Here is a 23328-nt window from a genome sequence, read left to right on the forward strand (position 1 = left end):
CTTGACCTTTGGCAGGTAAATCTTTTTTTTTTTTTTGGTTGGTTTTCCCTGAACGTTGAGTATTTTTAGTGGTATTTCTGTTCTCTGTCCACTACTAGATGCCATTAGAACATTTCCCCCATTTGTAACAACCAAAAATACACCCAAGCATTGCCAAATGTGACTTAGGGTATATTTATTTTCCCAACATTTATCATATTGAGGAAATTCTACATTTGTTGACTGGGGTTTCTTTTTAATCATGAAAGGGTATTGAATTCCAGATTTACTGTTTTAAAGTAAAATATATGTCAAGAATATAATTGATTTATATACTTCTCACAAGGAGAAGATGCCCTTTTATTCCCTTCGCTTTATAAATAAGTATTTATTACTAGAAAACTAAAATTGTTTAGTCAGGCCATTCTCTAGGCCATTAAGAAAAGAGAATGATGGAAAAGCTCTTTTCCCTTTCACTGTTTTTAATACTACAGCTTCTTTGGGTTGAATGTTGTTTTATTCCTATCAAGTAGTTCATTGTATCTGAAATTTACTACATTAGTTCTTTTTGCGTGAAATACCTAGATGATTCAATAGAAATATGATTCTGTTACTTAAATCTTTGAAATCAGGTTTTTGTTTTTTGTTGCTCATCTTTATCTTCTTAAGATGAATGAGATGATTGTGTGTAAAACAATTATTCAATATTTTGATGATATTTTGTGTTGTTTATGTTACTTGTATTTTTAAAAAGCATTTTTCAAAAATATATTTTTAGAGATATACTCTAGCATATTCAAACTTCAAAAGAAATATTGGTAGCATTTGTTTTATATAGCATTTTCTGTGTTACGAAGATTTGAACATTGCATATGTGACTTTATAGTTAGTATATATGAACCTTGCTCCCCATCAGGTTTATAACTCTTGATTCTCTGTCCATGTTTGGTATCCCTGCCCTCTTTCCCTGACAACCACTTCACAAATACTTTAGTGAATTGTTCCTTAATCATCCATTCAATTCAGAAGAGGTAATTTGTCTAAAAATGTAATTCAAAATACTGTGCTCCTCATGATTTAATATTATACTAGGGGGTAATATGGTCATCATTTATATTCTATTTTTATTATTTGGAAATACAGTCCAGTAACAAATTATTAATTGTATCCAAAACACTAATAACCAACCTTTCTAGTCTTCTGTAGAGCTGATTAGTGAATAAAATGCTGTATTTGAAATGGATCGATTTTAAAGTATGGCTTCTGAAAACTTTTCTGTAGTCCTAATTACTGTTGCATATTTTATGCTGCGATGTATTATAAAACCTTAAAATACTTGACTTATAATATTCAAATTAAAATAGATGATAATCTAAATGACCTTGAGGACAATCATTTCATAGAATTACATAATGATCAATACCAGTTGATTGACAGTAAAACTCACTATAATGGGATTCAACCCATTTGGAATTTGTGGTTCACAAATTATTTGTATATGAAAACCAATAGTAATTGGTATGGAATTTTTGCTTCACTTTATTTTTGTACTAAATTTGAAGTGAACTAATTTTACTTCTGTATTCAGCTGTAGCACCAGTTGTACCTGATTTAAGTAGTGACATTGATACAAGTAACTTTGATGACTTGGAAGAAGATAAAGGAGATGAAGAAACCTTCCCTATACCTAAAGCTTTTGTTGGCAATCAACTGCCTTTTGTAGGATTTACATATTATAGCAATCGTAGGTAAGTATGCTGAATATTGATGTGTTCAGGTGGTTTCCTTATATTGCAGTTCTGCATTTAGAGAACCATATATTACTAACTTTGTAGTTATAACTTCAGTTATATAGCATACTAAATTTAGAAGATCTCTTAGAGATAAAATGCTCTGATTTCTTTTTTAACTCATATTCCACTGGCATGTTGTATTTGTCTTTATTTACATTATGTAATACATAGTGCATTCTTTGACACATTAACAATCAGTGTGATTAAATGGCATCACATCAGGATTTGTCATTTGTCAATCGATCTCTTCTCTACAAAACTGCTACATAACCCCTATTACTATCTTCTGACTACTAGATTCTCTAATTAATCTGAATAATTTTCCAAGAATAACACAGGAAGCAACATTTTTGTTTCTATTAGAGCACTGTTATTTGTTTAAAAGTACTTAAAGAACACTTGATTAGCTTCTGTTTTTCACTTTGAATATCTGGTACATTAGTAGTTTCTCCATAATAGCTGTGAAACATACTGTATAGCTTTTGATATCTTTTTGAGAGAGCTCTACTGATTAGCCAAGGTGGTAACTGTGGTTGTGATTTAGTTGTGACTGCAGTAGTAATAATGGTAATTGTAGCAAGATAGAGATAGTAGCAGAAGCAGCAGCAGTACAGTAGCAGTCCCTTTATATAACATTTGATAGCTTAGAATTTTTCAATACAATTTGTTTGATAATCTCATAAAATGTATGAAGAAGACCTTTAAAGATCACTAACAACTTGTCTTTATATGTTATTCTAATTTTATACTGAATTCAGAGAACTCTGTAAGACTTAAGAGTCCCAAGTTTTGCTGCTTCACACCTAAACAGAGGTTTTATGTATCATTTCTCTATTATGTTTCTAAAGTGAAAATTATAAACCACACTCAATTTAAAAAAAACAGTATAAGATGGGAAAAAATCATTTAATATTTCTTACTAGTTATTATATATTAAAGATTGAATAACTTAAAAGTTATTGAATGTTCAAAGTTTTAAAAACTTTTTTCCTCCCAGATACTTAACTTCAGCAAATCCTAATGATAATAGAAGTAGCACCAATGTGGATAAAAGCTTGGTATGTATTTTAATTTTTGTTTAAATTTATGGTCAATCAATGTATCAGAGCAAGGGTCTTAACAGGAAAGCATCATATTCAAAAGATTTAAGAGAGTTTTATGTGTGACAATAGCAAAATTTGCCATTCTAACCATTTCTCAATATACAGTTCAGTGATGTTTGCACCGTCACATTGTTATGCCACCAGAATACTCCATTTCCAGAACCTTTCTTCATCGTAGACTAAAACTTTGTACCCATTCTCCAATATACTCACCCTCCTAGTAAACACTATCCTACTTTCTGTCTAGATACCTCACATAATATTTGATGTTTTGCGGCTAGCATATTTTACTGAGCATAATGTCCTCAAGTTTTATTCATGTGGAATTTTTCAGAATTTCATTATTTTTTAAAATTGAATATATTCCATTGTTACATATATAGGATATTTTGTTGATTTATTAAATGAAGAGAGTTTAATGAAAGGGACTACTGATAGATCTGTGGGTAAGGTTGAGGGGAGCAGTAAATAAAGGGCACTAAAATCACCCATTGATTAACAACAGTGATAAGCCCTTGCCCCTAGTCTGAAAGGACAGGAAGAAACAAATCTTGTTACTACAGTTTAGAGAAAGCATAGAGTTAAGGAAGAGGAAATATAGAACATAGACCACTGCCAGAATCAGGGTAAAGCAAGAGCGTGGGGAGAATAAATACTTCATTTCTCCCATCTTCTGATTTTCTGCTGTTATCTCCCACATCCTGAAGCCAACCTTAAAATCAGAACTGTAGAGTCTAGGTAATGTGGTCTGTAGATTTTCAAGCAAAGAAGGGCAGAGGATTTATCTTCAAGACTGACAGGGGTTGGGAAGGGCGTTAGATAAAAACCATTACCTACAGTCAACATTATCTAATTTGTCCAATGAAAAGTAAGTTGTTAAATAATATTAGAGACATGAGTGCTTTCTATTATGGGGTTCATGAGACAGAGGTTAAAAGAAAATCTTGCTTACAGTTGAGAAGATCCTTTTGGATTAACCAGGACTTCTCTTAAAAATACCAGAAATAATGGGCCTCTCTGGTGGCGCAGGTAAGGTTGAGCGCTGCACTGTGAAGCTGTCCGCAGCCTCTGCAGCGGAGCTCTCCTGTCTCGCCCGCTGCTCCCCTCAGCAGTGTATTTCATCAGTCTGCCTGTTCTGTTCCCGCTCTGTCTCTGGTGAATCCTTTCACCCTTCTGTGCATCTGGCTTGTACCCCGGTTCTCATATAAATAAATAAATAAATCTTAAAAAAAAAAATACCAGAAATAATGACCTTAGTGCAGTCTGCACACTGTGTACTATAGCCTTCGTATTTTTAATTGAGGAGTAGAATAGCTAGCAATTATTTTTTTAATGCTGACATAATTCTTTCTCTGATATATTTACTCTTAAATGTAATAGAACATGTGATAGCAAGGGAAAATGGAATAAAGGGGCCATGAACCAGTAGAGCTATTTGCTACGTCATATAGCTGACAGGGTCTCAGAAATAAAATTAAAGCACCTTTGACCTAGGGAAGATGATGATAGGGAGCTGCTATCACTCAGTTCTTATTGTATTACTTGTCTCTTGGATTAGAGATAAATTAGAACTTCAATTATATTCAGTGGGATCATGTTGTCTTAGGACTGATCTTACCAGTGGTGATTGCTCTAAGTTTCTGTCAATGACTGCTATCTTTTATCTTTCGCTCTGGTAAAATCACAGGGGAAGAAGATATTTGTGTCACTTTTTATTGACCCAGAACTAAGTAAAAAGCTAACTAATTTTCAAGCTTTTCTTAAAAGCCTTCTAGAAGGCTAATGAACAACTTTATAGTTGCCAAATACAATAAGCTATTTTCATGCATATCTTATTTTTCTTTTTTACTGCATCTGATACTGATTAATCCTTCCTCAACTGAAACGTCAAACTTCTTTTTTTTAATTGGGTAAACATAATAAGAATGTTGAATTATAACACCATATACCTAAAACCTATATAATGTTATAAACCAGTATTATTTCAGTAAGAAAGGGGAACGTCAAATTTTTCTGATTCTTTCATTCTCATCATTTCCTTTCTTTTTCTTCCTGCCTCTTTGAATTTTATTTTCAGTCCTCTGCAAACTCGTTATCCCCTTTTCTACCCATTCCTCCCTCTCTCTGTTCCCTGCTTATCCTCCCTCCCCCTTTCTTTCCATCTTCCTTTCTTTCTCCTCTCATTTCTCCCTTTAATTTTTTTCCTTTTTTTAAAAAAGACTTATTTATTTATGCATACAAGAACTGGGGGGTACAAGCCAGAGGTGTTGGGAGGGGGTGAGAGGATTCACCAGAGAGAGGGTGGGGAACAGAACAGCAGACTGACTGAAACACACTGCTGAGGGGAGCAGCGGGCGAGAAAGGAAAGGTCTGCTATGCCATGTGGGTAGCTCCCTGGCTGGGGATTGAACTCATGCTGCAGTGGCTGTGGATAGCTTCATAGGTTGAGTCTTAACCCCTTGCACCACCAGGGAGGCCCTCTCCCTTTAATTTTTAAATGTTTTTCAAGAATCTGATCTTGGCTTTCTAATAATTTTCTGCAAATGAACATCTGATGCTGGTCTACTTTGCTTCCTCTGAATGTGTTGTTTGAATCTCTCCTCTCTCGCTACTCTTCGTGCACATCTCTCAGGCACTTCAGCTGAGTCCAGAGGTAAACTCAAGAGTTTTCTTCATATTCTCTCAGCAGTTCATTTTGTGTTTACCTATCTTTTGTAATGCTACTGTGCCTGCTCTTTTTACTTTAATCAGTTGCTAGATCATAAGTTGTTTTCTTGTTGATATTTATCCATATTCTCTTCATTCCTACAGCCTCTGCCTTAATCAGACCTATGTACTCTCTTAACAGAACAGTCTCAGTAAGCTAGTAACTAGTTGCTTTATCTAGAATTTCTTTTTCCTTTAATCTGTTTATTATTACTGAAATGATGGTTCTAAAATGCCCGTATTGTGTCATGTCCTTTTTTAAGATGCTTACCCATTTATGTCCCCAAATTCTGTTTTTGCATACAAGCATCATGGTCCCACTAACCTTTTCAGATTTTATTATGCCATTCTTCTGTTAGGTTTTGTGCTCTGCCTATACTTGATCTCTTTCCATTTTCCAAATATACCATCTTTCGTGTCTCTACTTTTAGACTTGTTTATTCTTTTTTGTGCTTTCTCTGCTTGGTACTTAATGTCTTTTAAGTCTCACCTCAAACATATCTTCCTAGCACAAGCAGATATGACCTCTTGTCTCTTTCAGAGCACCTTATGTGTAATTTTATTACTTAACCACATTGTAATTAAATGTGTTATGTGTATGTTTTTAGGGTTATTGTAGGCTTAATTCATCATCCTATTCCTCTATGCCCCACTATGTATCTATTAACGTCATAAGAACAGGAACCAAATCTTCTTATTTTTTGTATTGCTAATGCCTACCACAGTACCTGACATATTTGTAGATGTGGGAAAAATGCTGTTAAAATAATATAAAAAAAATTGGATAGAAAGGACGGGGCTGAGATAATAATTCCCTCTTAACCAAGTATAAAGTACATAAACTTGCTATTCTTAAATTCTCTATGCATATTCTTAATAGAATGAGGTTTTTTTGTTTGTTTTTTATTACAGCAGGAAAATTTGCAAAAAACAATTTACAAGCTTGAGGAACAGCTACATAATGAAATGCAGCTCAAAGATGAAATGGAGCAGAAGTGCAGGTGAGAATATATTTATATGTTCATCATATTAAAATTTATATAGCAAATGCTTATTTTCAAGCTTGTACTCTATAAACACTTGAAAAGTACACACAAATAGGTAAAGTTGTAAAGTTTGCTATTGATGTACACTCAGTGAAGAGTATCTTGGCTACATTTGAAAAGTAGCATATATGTTAGCAGATTAGTTATAGATGTGTTTTCCTTAGAATATTTAAAGTACATTTAATTTGCTGCTGACAGTCTTTTTTCTTAACATAATTACAGTGATGATTCACTTACCACCTGATCAGTTGCTTTTCTGTCGCATTTAATTTTCTCACTGAATGGACAGTTATTTACATTAAATAAGGTGCTTTCTAAAAGATGAAATATTGTTGAAGATTAAAATTCACTAAATTTTGCTGCAAGCATTTTACTAACTTCCATTTTTAATTCTCTAGTGCAGTAACTAAATTTTTTTCTCTGTGAGTCTAAACCTAATAAGAGCCTAAGTATTTATGAAAATATACAATGGTCAAGACAATTTTAAATAACCTAGCATAAAAGTGAGTTGCAGTTTTTATAATTATATTTTTAAGGAATAATATTGACTAAATGATACACTGTTGTATCATGTTGATTATGTATTCAACAAGTGGAATTAGGAATATTGGTAATTTTCTTACTATGGGAGAGAGGAAATAAGTAAAATTTTCATGGGATACCATTTCTAATAGACAAAATTAGGTAAATGTATAAATACAAACATTTTTTATTTATTTTTTTAATTTTATTTTTATATTCCCCATACAATTGCAAACTCCTTATTACAAACATTTTTTAGAAAAAATCTTGAATATAAATAACCCATTCCAAGGTTTGGCATGGAATTTCTAAATGCAAAATATGGAAATGAGACAAAATGGATAAATAATTATTGTATAGCTGTTGAGAAGTTTCTGCATACAAAGATAATATAATCAAAATGAGGCAGATGACAGCTGGTGATAGTGGTTGTAGTGGTGATTCAGTTTGAGGAAGAAATAAGAATGGCCCAAGTGATCAATGTAGGAAAGAAAGGCCTGAGACCAGGATAGGATGGTTAACAGAGTCTGATCTTTGGAGGATGTTGTTTTTGACAAGGTAAGATATTTGTTATTTATGTTAAGGGCAATAGAAAACACATTAGAAGTTAATTAAGCTAATAAAAAAATGGCTCAGATTTACTCTTTAAAAAGAATGCTGTTTAATTGGCATCACTTGGTATTTATCCAATTAAATGGGAATAAGGGAGCAAGATGTGTTAAGGGTGATTCCCAAGTGTTGTCCTTTACTGGGGGGATTGCTAGAGCAGAAGCTAATTGATACTGAGGGCATGGATGGAGAGCAGAAGGGAATAAATTAGTTTTGGACATACCAAATGATGTATTTGATGAGACATTCATTTGAAAACATCGCATATATAGATTTGAAGCTCAGAATTATTTCTAAAGCCAAAGTACATGAGTTATGATGAGATAATTAACTTTCAGTTTATCTCAGTTTATTTGCCCAGGTTTCCAGGTGGTATGTTGTATTTGAAATTTGCCACATTTCTCTTCATTTATTTAATCTTGTATTAAAGTTCAAGTGGCTAATTTTTTTTATAGTAGCAAATATTGCATGAGGGAGTTTAAGGGTCTTTACTATGGAATTCATATATTTCCTGCCAAAAAGTCCATGGATAAAACTTGAGATCCTTAAATTTGGATGAGGAAAAAAAAATATTTTCTCTGATAACTTAATTCAGCTTTCCTACTATTTTGAACATGGGCAACAATCCACAATTAATAGTAGCTGTGAATTTTTATTACCAGTGAAAATCACAGATATAGTCTTATTTTTCTGATTTTTTTCTATGATTTATGCTTATCATACTTTCAAATCCTGTCAAGTAGATCTTGTGATTTATTATATTAACAAAGAAACACATTTTTAATTCATTAGACATTTTCTAAAAGTTTAAGACTATATTTCAATATAATTTTGGCTTCTTTTAATCCTATGTATTTTATGCTTAAAAATACATTATTCTGAGAAAATTCCATAAGCTTCACCAACTCCCATAGGGATTCATAGCATGAAAAAATGTTTAAAAATCTAAATATGTTATGAATTCTATCAAACATTCAGAAATGAATGAGTGCCTATCCTTCATAAACTCTCTCAAAAAAGTGAGAAGGAAGGGATAATACCAAACACGTTCTATGAAGCCAACATTACACTAATACCAAAACCGAACAAAGACAACACAAAAAAAAAAAAAACTACAGGCCAATCTCACTAATGAACACTGATGCAAAAATCCTCAATAAAATTTTAGCTATCAGAATCCAACAATGTATCCATAAGATAATTCACCACGACCAAGTAGGATTTATTCCAGGGGCACAAGGATGGTTCAACATCCAAAAATCAATCAACGTTATCCAACACATCAACAAAAAGAAATATAAAAACCATATGATAATATCAATAGATGCCGAGAAAGCTTTCGACAAAGTGCCACACCCATTCAGGATAAAAGCCCTTGAAATTCTTGGGATACAAGGACATACCTCAACATCATAAAGGCCATATATGACAAGCCAACAGCCAGTATCATTCTCAATGGTGAAAAGCTGAAAGCATTTCCATTAAGATCTGGAACAAGACAAGGATGTCCACTCTCACCACTGCTTTTCAATATAATACTGGAAGTCCTAGCCAGAGCAATAAGACAAGAGAAAGACATACAAGGAATCCAAATAGGAAAAGAAGAAATCAAACTATCACTATTTGCAGATGATATGATAATATACATAGAGAACCCCAAAAACTCCACAGAAAAACTAATTCAACTCATCAATCAGTAAAGTGGCAGGATACAAAATCAACATGCAAAAGTCAGTAGCCTTCCTATACACAAACAATAAATCTTAAGAAGAAGAAATCAAGAAAACTATCCCTTTTATTATCAAAACAAAAAAAAAATCAAATACTTGGGAATAAATCTAACAAAAGAGGTAAAGGACCTATACAAAGAAAACTATAAAACACTGTTAAAAGAAATAGAAGAAGACACAAAAAAATGGAAAGACATCCCCTGCTCATGGATTGGAAGAATAAACATTATTAAAATGGCCATCCTACCAAAAGCAATATACAGATTCAGTGCTATTCCAATAAAAATTTCAGTGACATTCTTCAAAGAAATAGAACAATTATTGATGAAATTCATATGGAATCACCAAAAACCCCGAATAGCCAAAGCTCTCCTGAAAAAAAAGGGAATGGAGGCATCATACTCCCAGACTTCAAACTATACTACAAAGCCATAATCATCAAAACTGCATAGTATTGGAACAAGAACAGACACACAGACCAATGGAATCGAATAGAAAATCCAGAAATAAACCCACAGATTTATGATCAACTAATCTTTGACAAAGGAGCAAAGAATATGCATTGGAGCAAAGACAGTTTGTTCAATAAATGGTGCTGGGAAAACTGGGTCGCTACCTACAAAAGAATGAAGCTTGACTACTACCTCACACCATGCACAAAAACCAACTCAAAATGGATTAAAGAACTAGACATAAGACCTGAAACCATAAAATACATAGAAGGAAATATAGGCGAAACACTAAGTGATATGCACATCAAAGACATCTTTGCAGACACATCACCCAAAGCAGTGATAGTGAAGGCAAAGATAAACAGCTGGGCCTACATCAAATTAAAGAGCTTCTGCACAGCAAAAGAGACAACAACCAAAACAAAGAGAAACCCCACCGACTGGGAGAACGTTTTTGCACACAACACTAATGATAAAGGACTGATCACAAAAATCTGCAAAGAGCTGATGAGACTCAACAAAAACAAAGAAAATAATCCAGTCAAAAAATGGGCAGAAGAGCTAAAAAGAAACTTCTCTGAAGAGGAAATGCAAATGGCCAACAGGCATATGAAAAAATGTTCAACATCACTTGTCATCAGGGAAATGCAAATCAAAACTACAATGAGATACCATCTTACACCAATGAGAATGGCACACATTAAAAAAAACTAGCAACAACAAATGTTGGCGAGGATGTGGAGAAAAAGGAACTCTTCTGCACTGCTGGTGGGAGTGCAAAATGGTCCAACCACTATAGAAAGCTGTCTGGAGATTCCTCAACCTGCTAAAGATGGGGCTTCCATATGATCCAGCAATTCCACTCCTAGGTATTTACCCAAAGGACACAGAATCATTAATTCAAAAGGACACCTGCACCCCTATGTTTATAGCAGCACTATTTATAATAGCTAAGCTTTGGAAACAACCCAAATGCCCAAATATAGACGACTGGATCAAGAAGATGTGGTACATATACACCATGGAATATTACTCAGCATTCAAAAAAGATAAACACATGCAATTTGCAGCAACATGGATGGTGCTGGAAGGGATCATGCTCAGCGAAATAAGACAGAAAGAAAAAGAAAAACACCGGATGGTCTCGCTCATAGCAGGAATCTAGAAAATGTAAATAAGGGACCAGGAAAAAGAATAACTATAAGAAAGAAAATATCAAAATCAACAAACAAAACTATGAACCAGAGACACTCTATGGGGGATGGGGGGCGGGGAAAGGAGGGCTTGGGGTCAAAATAAGGGGGTTGTAATTGTATGGGGAATTTAAAAATAAAATTAAAAAAAATCTAAATATGTTAGATAGTAAGGAATATGGTCTTTTATCCTTGTATAAGAATAGATAAACATTTCTAATCTATATTGTCTTTGCTTTTACAGAACTTCAAACTTAAAACTAGACAAGATAATGAAGGAGTTGGATGAAGAGGTACTTGTTTACTAATCAGAATTTCTCTTTTGAGAGTTTCTTCTTTTTTCAAAAAAAATTTTTTTTTTCTGAGAAATTGCATTTAATCTTTGGGTTGACTTATGGCCTATATTGATAGAACAGAACCAAAGAATTATAATGGAAGCCTCACTAACTTCAATTTGGAGCTGCAGATTCAAATGGTGCAGATTACGGTGTACTCTAGTTTTTTGGTTTAGTTTTATTCTAGAATCTTATTTTGGTTCTAATCATGAAAATTAGTACTTAACTTTCCGTTTAGTGAATCTTAGTAGTTGAAAATTGAAGAAGGGACAAGAGAATCAAGAGATTAGAAATAAGAGACAGAAACAAATATGAGAGTAGGATGAGTATAACTTAAATAGAACTGACAAAACGTAATTTCAGTTAATCAAATGAGAACTATATTGATTTTAGAATTCATATTTTCCAGTCACCTAGCTCGAACTTTTTATCATCAGGAAATACAAGAAAAACATTTCATGAATCAGATTTTTGTTAACAAATATGAAATACATTTTCAATCCTTTAGTGTGCAAATATCTTTCTACTGTATATATGAAGAAGCCCTGAAAAGATATTTACTCCCTAAACTTTTCTCATTATTAATTCCTTTGTACTTTTTAGATTTAATCTTTCTGATGTTTATTGTGTTGCCTTAATTTTTTCTTGAGGAATTGTATCTATCACTGATGTTTTATTCATTGGTAGGTTTGGATATATATATCTGGAAAGACTGAAATAATATTTTATCACTTGTCATTGGTTAGTATATACTTGACCACCACTGTTTGATTGTAAGAAATCCTTTTTGCCTGGCCTCTACTTTTATTTCATTTCTAAAATATAAAATTCAACTGTGGTAGTTGTTAAGCTTTCCAAATTGAAAAAGTAGATCTTAATTATAAAATAAGGATAGTCCTGGAAAGATGGAATAAAAGGACTTTCCCCATTCCTCCTAATAAGTACTGCTAAAAACCCTAGACATTAGGGCTTCCCTGGTGGCTCAACAGTTGAGCAATGGGCTGTGAAGCTGCCTGCAGGCTCTGCAGCGCCGGTTCGATCCCCAGCCTCCGGCAAGGGTCCCACATGGCATGCAGACCTCTCCTGCCGTGCCCACTGCTCCCCTCAGCAGTGTATTTCGTTGGTCTGCCTGTTTTGTTCCCTGCTTTGGCTCTGGTGAATTCTTTCACCCTCCCGCGTTTCTGACTGTACCCAGTGAGAGAATTCACCAGAGCTAGAGCGGGGAGCAGAACAGGCGGACTGACAAAGTACACTGTTGACGGGAACAGCGGGCGCAGCAGGAGAGGTCTGCACACCATGTGGGACCCTCACCCTGTAGCCGGGGATCTAACCGGCACTGCAGATGCTGTGGGCAGCTTCGCAGCCCAGTGTTCAACCACTGTGCCACCAGGGGAGGCCCTAAATAAATAAATCTTAAAAAAAAAAAAAAAAACCCTAGACATTAAATATAAAACAAATATAGAAAGATTCTGAAAGATGAAGAAGACTGACGTGCTGGAGTACAAAGACCCAAAGAACAATATAGGAATGAATACTATGGGTTTTCTTTCTTCTGGCATATATTCCAGACCAGATGCTAGAGAAGCTAGCTAGCTAGCTACCTGGAAATACCAATAAGCACAAACAAGGAAGGCAGTTCAACTAAAGGACTAAAAAAGTAGCAGGCAAACAAGTCAGAAGACTTTCACACAATCACTGCTCTCTGTAGATAACCAGAATGTGACAAATATAACTCCATTCCTACTAGGAAAGACTGAGTGGGAAACCTAGATTTCCAGCTCTATGATTTTAGAAAAGGCCCAGCAGAGGAACTTCATTTCCCAAGACATTGTCACCCATGTGGGGAATCTTGTCTTCTATCAGTGCTTGCACCCATCAGTAATGAGATATCCCATCACTTCCTACTAGTGTGGTTCAGAAGAGACCAAGTAGAGAGTCCAGACTTTCAACATTGAAATAACAAGCTATCCACCCCCACAGTAGTGTTTGCATGAGTTTATCTTTTTTAATTGCTGAGTAATAGTCCATTGTGTATATGTACCATATCTTCTTGATCCAGTCATCTATTTTTGGTTATTTGGGTTGTTTCCAGGTTTTACCTATTATAAATATTGCTGCAGTAAACATAGGGGTACAGGTGGTCTTTTGAATCAATGTTTTTGTGTCCTTTGGGTAGATCCCTAGGGTGGAATTGCCAGGTCATATGGTAGCTCCATTTTTAGTAGACAGAGGAAACTCCAGACAACTTTCCATAGTGGTTGGACCAGTTTACACTCCCACCAGCAATGTAGGAGAGTTCCTTTTTCTCCACATCCTTGCCAACATTTGTTGTTGCTTGTTTTTTTTGATATGTGTCATTCTTACTGATGTAAGGTGGTATCTCATTGTGGTTTTGATATGCATTTCCCTGATTATAAGGGATGTTGAACATTTTTTCATATGCTTGTTGGCCATTTGCTTTTCCTCTTTGGAGAAAAGTCTTTTAAGTTCTTCTGCTCATTTATGCTCAGTGAAATAAGCCAGAAGGAAAAAGAAAAATATCAGTGGTTTCATTTAAAACAGGAACATAGGGGAACCAAATAAAACATCAGTATAAAAAAACAATAACAGTACAAAACATAACAAAGCAAAAACAGACAATTATAAATCAGAGACACACTGCAGGGGAATGGGGGGAGAGGGATTCGAGGGAGGGAGGGAGGGAGGAGAACAGGGAACTGTGGTGATGGTGCACGGGTGCATTGGGCAAGGAAATTCTATGGGGACTCAACCTTGGGGGGGGTAAGCAAATATTGTTTAAAAATGATCAATGATGTAAAAAAAATACCATTAAAAATAAAGAAAAAAGGGAAAAAAAATAACTTCAATACCAAAAACATGATGATGTGGAGAAACTGGATCACTCATACATTGCAGATAGAGGTATAAAATGGTGTAGCAGCCATTCTGGAAAATAATTTTTGCAATTTTTAATATACTAAATATGTAGTTATCTTGCAAAGCAACAAGCTAGTTCTATTATTAGGAAGCTGTTTCTAGGAGGTACTGATTTTAAACAAAAATTCCATTGTAAATCTTTGGGTTGATTTTTATAAAAAAGCAAAAGTTGCCTCAAATCAGAAAGTGTTAATTGCTTTGATAATTTTTGTTGCAATTTTAGGGGAATCAGAGAAGAAATCTAGAATCTACAGTATCTCAGATTGAGAAGGAGAAAATGTTGCTACAGCATAGAATTAATGAGTACCAAAGAAAAGCAGAACAGGAAAATGAGAAGAGGAGGAACCTGGAAAATGAAGGTAACTTGTTACCTCTTTTGAAATTTGTTTTGGAATTTCTGCCTAACACTGTGCTTCAGGTCTTTGTCATATGGTAATCTTAAATTTAGGGTGTACGATATAGTTTTGAAACTACAATCCTAAGACATCACATGAGCTAAAACACCCAGGTCCTCCCGAAAATTTATGACAGTTTAAAGTCAGTGGTAATATTTTAACTAGAATGGTGTTTTTAATCCATGTGTATATATTGGAAACTACGGTAAAGTTTTAAAGACTACTAATGCCTAAACTCTATAATTTATCTAGACATGTGGCCGCTATATTTTAATAAGTTCTCTAGGCAGTTCTGACAAGCAGCATATGAGAACTAAAATGGAATGTCATGTTTTTTAATGTTAATGTTGAAAAATTAGAGATGATTTTTTACATCGTTTGATCCAGTGATTTTACTTCTAGGAATTTATTTTACATATTTACCTGTGTACATACATGATGGTATATAAACAGGATTATTCATTGTAGCTTGTTTGAAGTGGCAAAAATTATAAGCAAGGTAAACATAATCAATGATATAAAATTTTGGTGTACCTCTATGGTAGACTGCTATTCAGCTTATAAAATAATAAAGTATCTCTATATGATGCTATGAAAGGGGGGGGTATAAGGTATATATTTAAATGAAAAACAAACAACAAAAAAACCCACAGATGGTTTGTCTACAAAAAGAATGTTGTTCATATGTGCTTAAACATATGTTTATTTAGGCTGAATTATAAATATGCATTTTAAATCATATATATGTATATATATAGTGTGTGTATATATTTATATATATTAAGGTATGGTACCCAGTATTTTAGGAATGATACACAAGAAATAAGTAATAGTTTTTGCTGGGGAGGTGAGTCAAGGGACTGACAAATGTGGCAATGTGGTACTATTTGGTACCCTTTGCACTTTTAATCATTTATTTTTTTCCCCAAAGATTTATACTGTTCAAAAGTAAATAATATTAAAACTAGTCTTGCAATGTTTAACTAATAGATTGACCTTATTAAGGAAATAAAAAAACTTGAAATATTACAACAGTGGAAACATCTGTTTTTGCATTCTATATTATAAAATAATGCTCTCCTTTTAGATAAATTTAAATGTAAGTACTTCCAAAATGGAATTTGTTTTTGGGAATGAACCTAAAGTAATTGACTATTTTGATCTAAGACTGAATTCAGTTTTTAAAGGGATTTGTATGATTCCCTATGAAAACTTTCTGATTTCTGTATTCTATTCCTTAATTTTCTAGTTTCTACATTAAAGGATCAGTTGGAAGACTTAAAGAAAGTAAGTCAGAATTCACAGCTTGCTAATGAGAAGGTGGCACAATTGCAAAAGCAGGTAAGTTTTTGGAATGAGGTTTTTAAAATATTATAATTAAAATGAGTTTGTATTTTGGTCAGAAACCTATTTTCTTGCTTTCTTTTGTAAATAGCTAGAAGAAGCCAATGACTTACTTAGAACAGAATCAGATACAGCTGTAAGATTAAGGAAGAGTCACACAGAGATGAGCAAATCAATTAGTCAGCTTGAGTCCCTGAATAGAGAATTGCAAGAGAGAAATAGAATTTTGGAGAATTCAAAATCACAAATGGATAAAGATTACTACCAACTGCAAGCTGTATTAGAAGCTGAACGGAGAGACAGAGGTCATGATTCAGAGATGATTGGAGACCTTCAAGGTAGTATCTTTTTTTACTATGATAAATATACTTTATGTAAAATTTATCTTTTATCTTTGAGAGTATATATATATATTTGGCTTAAAATACATTTCACAGTATTGTGCAATATATCACAACAACTCACCTCCAGAACTTTTTAAAATTATACTAAAGTAAAACTGTCCATTAAACTATAACTTCCCATTCTCCATTCTTCTCAGTAATGGTAACCACCATTCTACTTACTGACTCTTAAGATTTCACCACCTCATTTATTCTTTTGTGTCTGTTTCACTCCTCTTCGCATATTATCTTCTAAGGTTCATCCATGTTGTATCTTGTAGCAGAATTCCATTCCTTTTTAAGACTTAATAGTATTCCTTTGTATGTATGTACCACATTTTGTTTATTCATCGATCAGTGGAAGGTAATTTTAAAAAAATAATTTATTGTGGTTAAAAACATACAATTAATACAATTTGCCATCTTTATTGTTTTAAAAGTAATATAATGTAACTTTTATCATATTGCCGTCATAAAGAAAATGACTTTGGTGGAACCGGAAATGGTTTCCATTCTTTCTCTTTCAGGATAATGCCTGCATTTGTATCACACTGTAATTTCTTCACTTTCACAAGCCACTCCTGTGAGATAGGTAATGAGGATATTTCTAATTTGGAATTAGATTGCTGAAAACTTCATTTTAAAACATATATAATTCACAGATGCCTTACACAGAGTAAGACTAATCTCAGCATAGAAGATTTTTACTGTTAAAACTAGGAATTCCTTGTGTATTGTAGGTAAAAATAGAAACGCAGTTGCAGAACAGAATCCCATTACAAATAAAAATGTAGTCACTTAGAAAAGGTAGTATTAGAGATATTGGCAATTTTTGTGAATCTGAAAGGCAAAAGATTGTGCAAATGAAAAATATTTATAATAGTAATAAAATTCAGTTTGTTTTAAAAAGATGTCTAGTAGTGCTACCCACTTCTTACGTATTTTTTTCCATTTTATATTCTTATTAGCAGTAGCATCATACTGCCTAATCAAAATAGCTATGTATGGAAGTTTCCAGACCTCTCAGGAAATAATTGTCAGTAGGTTTGTCCATTTTTATCTTAGTCATAGCATAAGGCCATACCATAACTGTGGGGTCTTATGGGGTTTGGTGATTACCTTTTTTTCTGTGGAGAGAAGTCATGGTCAGTTTTGTGACTGTAAAAACAGAAATTAACATCTCCTTTTGGTTGTTAGCTGAGGAACCTTATTTCTCGGGATTTAGGCTTAGATCTGTACATAACCAAGAAAGTAACCTTATAATATGTATTTAAAAGTCTTATGCTTGACCTCCATAAGTTGCTTTTCTTGCGTTTTTACTCACTGCTTACTAGCTGTGTAAAAGTCACTTCATCTGCCTTTTTAACCTATAAACCAAGGAGATTAGAATAAGTGATTTCTATAAATCCATTTAATTATAAAATGCTGTAATGTAATCTGATCCTTCTAGATATGATTAAGCTTTGAAATGCTTGCTCTCAAAGAAGAGACTGTTTATCCATTTGTTTATCTACTGTGGCTTTAGGTGAATCTACTTTTTTTTAGACATTGGTGAAGTTAAAGAAAATTTGTACCGTGAGTTATGGTTGCTATTTGTTCTTTTTCAGTGCTTCTTTAAGGTTTAGTATTTATTTAAATGTGAAATAAAGCTCATGTGCATTAAAAAAAACACAACTTATGAGCTTCAAAATACATGTAAAGATACATTCTAGTTAAAGAACAGGAAAAAAAGCCCACAATATTTTATAGTCACTAAGAAATTTCAGATCCTGCAGGTATACATTCCTCACAGTTTGGAATGCTGGGCTTCTTCTAGCAGTCATTATTTCCTTTTTGAATGTCCTACATGTACACTAGTAGGTGGAAGCTTCTTTGTGTGTATGGGAAATGACTTCCCAAATACAATTGGTTAGTAAATACTTTAGACTTTGTAGACCACATGAGCTCTATTTTAACATATACTTTTTTACTTTTTACAACCTTTTAAAAATGAAAAAGACATTCTTAGCTTTATATATACAGTAGACAGGCCTCAGGTCTGAAGTTTGTCAACATTTGTACTGGTGTATTGGTGAGGTTGCTGTGAGAGACAAAAGTTAAGACCATAGTGGCTTGAACAAAATAGACAACAATCAAAATGTCATGGAGGAATGAAATTTTTAATTGAATTGACAGTCTCTTCATCTCATAAGTTTATATGTGATTCTTCAAATTGAAATGCAAAGAAAAAAAGCCCTTTAAATCTTCAAAAGTCTATTGCTTAGTTGTTTTTTTCCTCCAACTTTTTATTTTGGCAAATTTCAGATATATGCCATAGTAGAATACTGTAATGATCCTTTCAATCCAGCTTCACTAATGTTCATCTAGTAGTCAGCTTTTAATTTATACCCACTTTCTCCTTTTCCCAGTCTTCTCACATTAAATTATTTTGAAGCAGATCTGAAACATCACATTGTTTAATTTGTAAATATCTCAGTATCACAAAAATAAAGACTTAAAAATAATAAACACAGTATCACTATCAAATCTTGAAAAAAGTTCATAGCTATTATTATAAAATATCTAGTCAATGCTCACATTCTTCCAGTAGTTCCATTATTTTTGTTGTTTTTACTTTGCTTGAATGAGAATCCAGTTAATGTTTGTACATTGCAAGTCATTATTGTGTCCTTTAAGTTTATTTTAATATATATGTTTTTCCTGCCTTTTTTGTTCTTTGTAGTTTGTGGTTACTGTTGGTTGAAGAAACCAGTTTTTTGGGGTACTATTGAGTGTCTCCTATTCTGGATTTTGTTCATTCCATCTACTGTTGTCAGTTAACATGTCACTCTGTCCCATGTAGTTCTAGGATCTTGATCTATTTACAACAAAGGACTTTAGCAAGAATACTTGATAGTATTATTTAGACATTGGAAATTATGTGAAGTCTGTCTTTTTGTTGTATTAGCAGCCATTGATAATGATTACCTAGATCCTGTGTTTCTTTAGGAGATTGCCATTATCCACTTTTTATTCTTCCTCGTCTATTTATTAACTGGAATGCTCCTATAAACATTTTCTCATTAATTATATAGAAAGGGTAAATATTTGTTTCTTTTCTTTACCATTTTTTCAGAATGGTAACTTCAAAGGTAACCATTGACATTTTTTAATATATTTGTGAATTTATGAGGTTTTTTTTTAATTTTTATTTATTTTTTTATTTTTTTATACAAGCACTGGGTACAGTCAGAAGCGCGGGAGGGTGAGAGAATTCACCAGAGCCAGAGCAGGAGCAGAGCAGGCAGAGGGACCAAAGTACACTGCTGAGGGGAGCAGCGGGCGGCAGGAGAGGTCTGCGCGCCATATGGGACCCTCCTCCGGTGGCCGGGGAGCAGCCGGGGATCGAACCGGCGCTGCAGAGGCTGCGGGCAGCTTTGCAACCCAGCGCTCAACTGCTGCGCCACCGGGGAGGCCCTGAATTTATGAGTTTTAATATATTTGATATGTGTTAGCCCATTCCACTATTCTTATTGAAGCTTATTTGAGGCTAGTGAGAATCTCTTCAAATTGACACCCTGCCCTATTAGTCTTAGGTAGATCTTTTCCTTTTGTTATTCATATTATCTTTTCCTGGATTACTTTCTATTCCAGACTTGAACTCTCCCATTTTCAAAGGAACCCTAGTCCATTTTGTGGCATATGATATTTAGAGATTAACCTAGATTCTGTGGATACTCACTGTTATTTTATTGGTTAGTTGTAGGACTTTTTAATGAATAAAGGCAGGAAGTACTCTAATTGCTAATATCTTAATATATAATGATTAGAAACTTAACAGATTTCCATTTTTTTTAAAAATTTTTAGTTTTCTTTTTCTGAATTAGTTCATAATGCATTTTTGTTTTATTTATAACTTAACAGGGACATTTGGAAATTGTGTAGGTTTTTTTTTTCTTAATATGTTTTTAGAAGGAAGACAACAGATTGCTTTTCTAATTTAATCAATCTGTTTTCTAAACTGTTTATTCTTTGACTCTTAAATCTACCAAACTTTGAAACATGTTTTAAAGTAACCACTGTGACCCAAAAATAGACGACTGGATCAAGAAGATGTGGCATATATACACATATTCAGCAATCAAAAAAGATAAACTGGGCCTCCCTGGTGGCACAGCGGTTGAGCGCCGGGTTGCAAAGCTTTCTGCAGCCTCTGCAGCGCCAGTTTAATCCCCGGCTGCTGGACGAGGGTCCCACATGGCTTGCAGACCTCTCCTGCCGCCCGCTGCTCCCCTCAGCAGTGTACTTCGTCAGTCTGCCTGCTCTGCTCTCCCCTCTGGCTCTGGTGAATTCTCTCACCTTCCTGTGCTTCTGACTGTACTCAGTGCTTGTATGAATAAATAAATAAATCTTTAAAAAAAAAAAAGATAAACTAATGCCATTCGCAGCAACATGGATGGAGCTAGAAGAGATTATTCTCAGTGCAATAAGTCAGAAGGGAAAAAAAAATATCAGATGGTTTCACTTACAGGAAGACTATAGGGGAAACATACAAGGGATCAAGGAAAAAATAATAACAATAAAAAACACAACAAAACAGTAATAAACAGACAACTATAAATCGGAAACATTCTACAGGGGAGGGGGAGGGAAAGGAATCAAAACCAGGGCGGGAACAGCACAAGGGACTATGGTGATGGTGCATGGGTGAATTGGTGGTAGAAATTCTAAGGAGACTACAGCTGAGAAAAGAAAGGAAACATTGAAAAAAAAATTATGTAAAATATATATAAATAAATATTAAAAAAATAAAATTACCACTATGGTGGTTTTTTTCCCCATAGCCTCCTTGTATTCTAAAAACTTTTGCTTTTAATATTATTTTTTTTATTAAAGTAATACTTATGTAACAAAAGTAATCATTTAAACACATATAATTCACTGGCATTTAGTATATTTATAGTGTTGTTTAATCAACTTTTTGTCTCATTCCAGACATTTCCGTTATCCTAAAAGAAAACTTTGTAACCATAAGCCATCCCTTACTATATTATATATTTTAAGAAACAGATAAAAATGAGGAAAATAAGCTATATTTTATTTTAAATGTCCTTCACAGGGTTATTAGGAGTTTGCAGTGGATTCAACCCATAAATTTTCATCCCTATTTTCTTAGGAGTTGATTTACATAAACTTTTACATGAAAACTTCAGTTTAATCTAAATTTATTGTCTTTATACAGATCTTAAAACATATTACTACAAATGCAGTTGTAAACATTTTTAATAGCACTTTAACATTTAACATCTTGCCATATTTCATGTATCCTTGCCTATATAAACACACAGATACTTTGTGTTTTGGTTTAATCATTTAAAAGAAAATGCAGGTGTTTCTTTCTCATACATGAGCATATCCCTATGAAAACATAATGTCTTTATTGTGTGTATAGTTTCATTGCTCTCTATATCCTAGAACTGGCCTCCCAGATAAGTATTTTCAGGTGCTAACTGTAAATTTTTTCCTGGTCCTTTGGCATACTTTATTCATTATTCTGTCAATTCCTAAACCACTTTGAAACATAAAATAAGAATGTAGATTCTTTCTTTTGAACTCTACAATATAATTAATTTCATTTATGTTAGAGTCTACATGTATTAAGTGTGTGTGTGTGTTTGTTAAATATATATGCTCTAGAAACCTGTAAGGTCTAAAGCATGTTTTAATGAGGGGCTATATTGCTAATCCCATTGCATGGCATGAATCTCAAGTAGGTTAAAGCTAGACTTTGTTAGAGCACTTCAAATCCTTAAAACTCAGTTTTCTATAAAGATGGTTCCATTAGGTTTACAATTAAACACTTTTTCATAATGTTTGACACATAAAAAGCACTTACATATTTCTCTTAATTAACTAAGAAAAAGATGTCACTCTTAAAATGGTGGGAAAGAATAAGGACTCAGATTTAATTTCTGTGCAAGCTCAGGCTCCATCTCCATTTGTGATATGAATCAATACTAGATGATCTCCAGTTAGATTAATATTTCTAATTCTATATGTTGTAGTTGTATTTAGAACCAAGGAAATATTTAATAAATTCTATGTGATCAAGAAATTTGATAGTTTTCAAAAAGCATTAATGGTTGCACTGAAAACACTTTACTTTGATGACTGACTTGAATTTTTTTTCTATTTGATAGCTCGAATCACGTCTTTACAAGAGGAGGTGAAACATCTCAAACATAGTCTTGAAAGAGTGGAAGAAGAAAGAAAAGAGGCTCAAGATATGCTTAATCATTCAGAAAAGGTAAATTAGCTCACATGCACCATTTATGAGATAGTTTTTACAGGTTATCATATGTTATAAGGTGATTTTATTAAGTAACATTCATTCCTAATATTTATTTATATTCGTAAAACTTTTTATGGTTGATTGATTACCTTGTGGGGGTATATGTATGTTTTATTTAGTGCTTCTTAGTGTCTTTTTTTTACTTGTTTGTTTTTAAGCCTTGAAGGGTATTGATGCTTGATATTACCTGATCATTGCAAATTGCTTTGGTTTGGAAATACCTCTTCGTATAGAATATTCTTTCATTTTATTATATTTGGATAAGATGAACCTGGTAGCCTTATGAAGAAGGAAAATGAAGGATCAGTAGATCGTAGACCATGCATGCTTTATTCCTTGTAGTTGGTACCAGTTAGAAAAATAGAAAAGAGCATAAAGTGGACTTTGCATGTAGAATTTCTTAAATAATATATTATTTGTAGCCTCTGTTTCTACCTTGTTAGAAAAAGGATTAAATAGATAATATTCAG

The 23328-nt window shown here is 33.5% G+C and overlaps 1 protein-coding gene across 2 annotated transcripts in view; it reads left to right on the forward strand.

The window, feature by feature from the left end:
* ROCK1 (Rho associated coiled-coil containing protein kinase 1) overlaps window positions 1–23328 on the forward strand; it is a 129766-nt gene that overhangs the window by 74801 nt on the left and 31637 nt on the right. For both annotated transcript variants that reach the window (XM_037508756.2, XM_037508755.2), the window contains exons 10-17: window positions 1568–1727; window positions 2770–2830; window positions 6494–6582; window positions 11378–11426; window positions 14629–14764; window positions 16050–16141; window positions 16236–16482; window positions 22707–22813. In XM_037508756.2, coding sequence (XP_037364653.2) covers window positions 1568–1727; window positions 2770–2830; window positions 6494–6582; window positions 11378–11426; window positions 14629–14764; window positions 16050–16141; window positions 16236–16482; window positions 22707–22813 — 941 coding nt within the window. The remainder of the gene's footprint in view (window positions 1–1567; window positions 1728–2769; window positions 2831–6493; window positions 6583–11377; window positions 11427–14628; window positions 14765–16049; window positions 16142–16235; window positions 16483–22706; window positions 22814–23328) is intronic.

This window comes from Talpa occidentalis, unplaced genomic scaffold, assembly GCF_014898055.3.
Source record: "Talpa occidentalis isolate TD23 unplaced genomic scaffold, MPIMG_talOcc4v2.1 talOcc4.13, whole genome shotgun sequence".
In the NCBI taxonomy this organism is placed as follows: domain Eukaryota; kingdom Metazoa; phylum Chordata; class Mammalia; order Eulipotyphla; family Talpidae; genus Talpa; species Talpa occidentalis.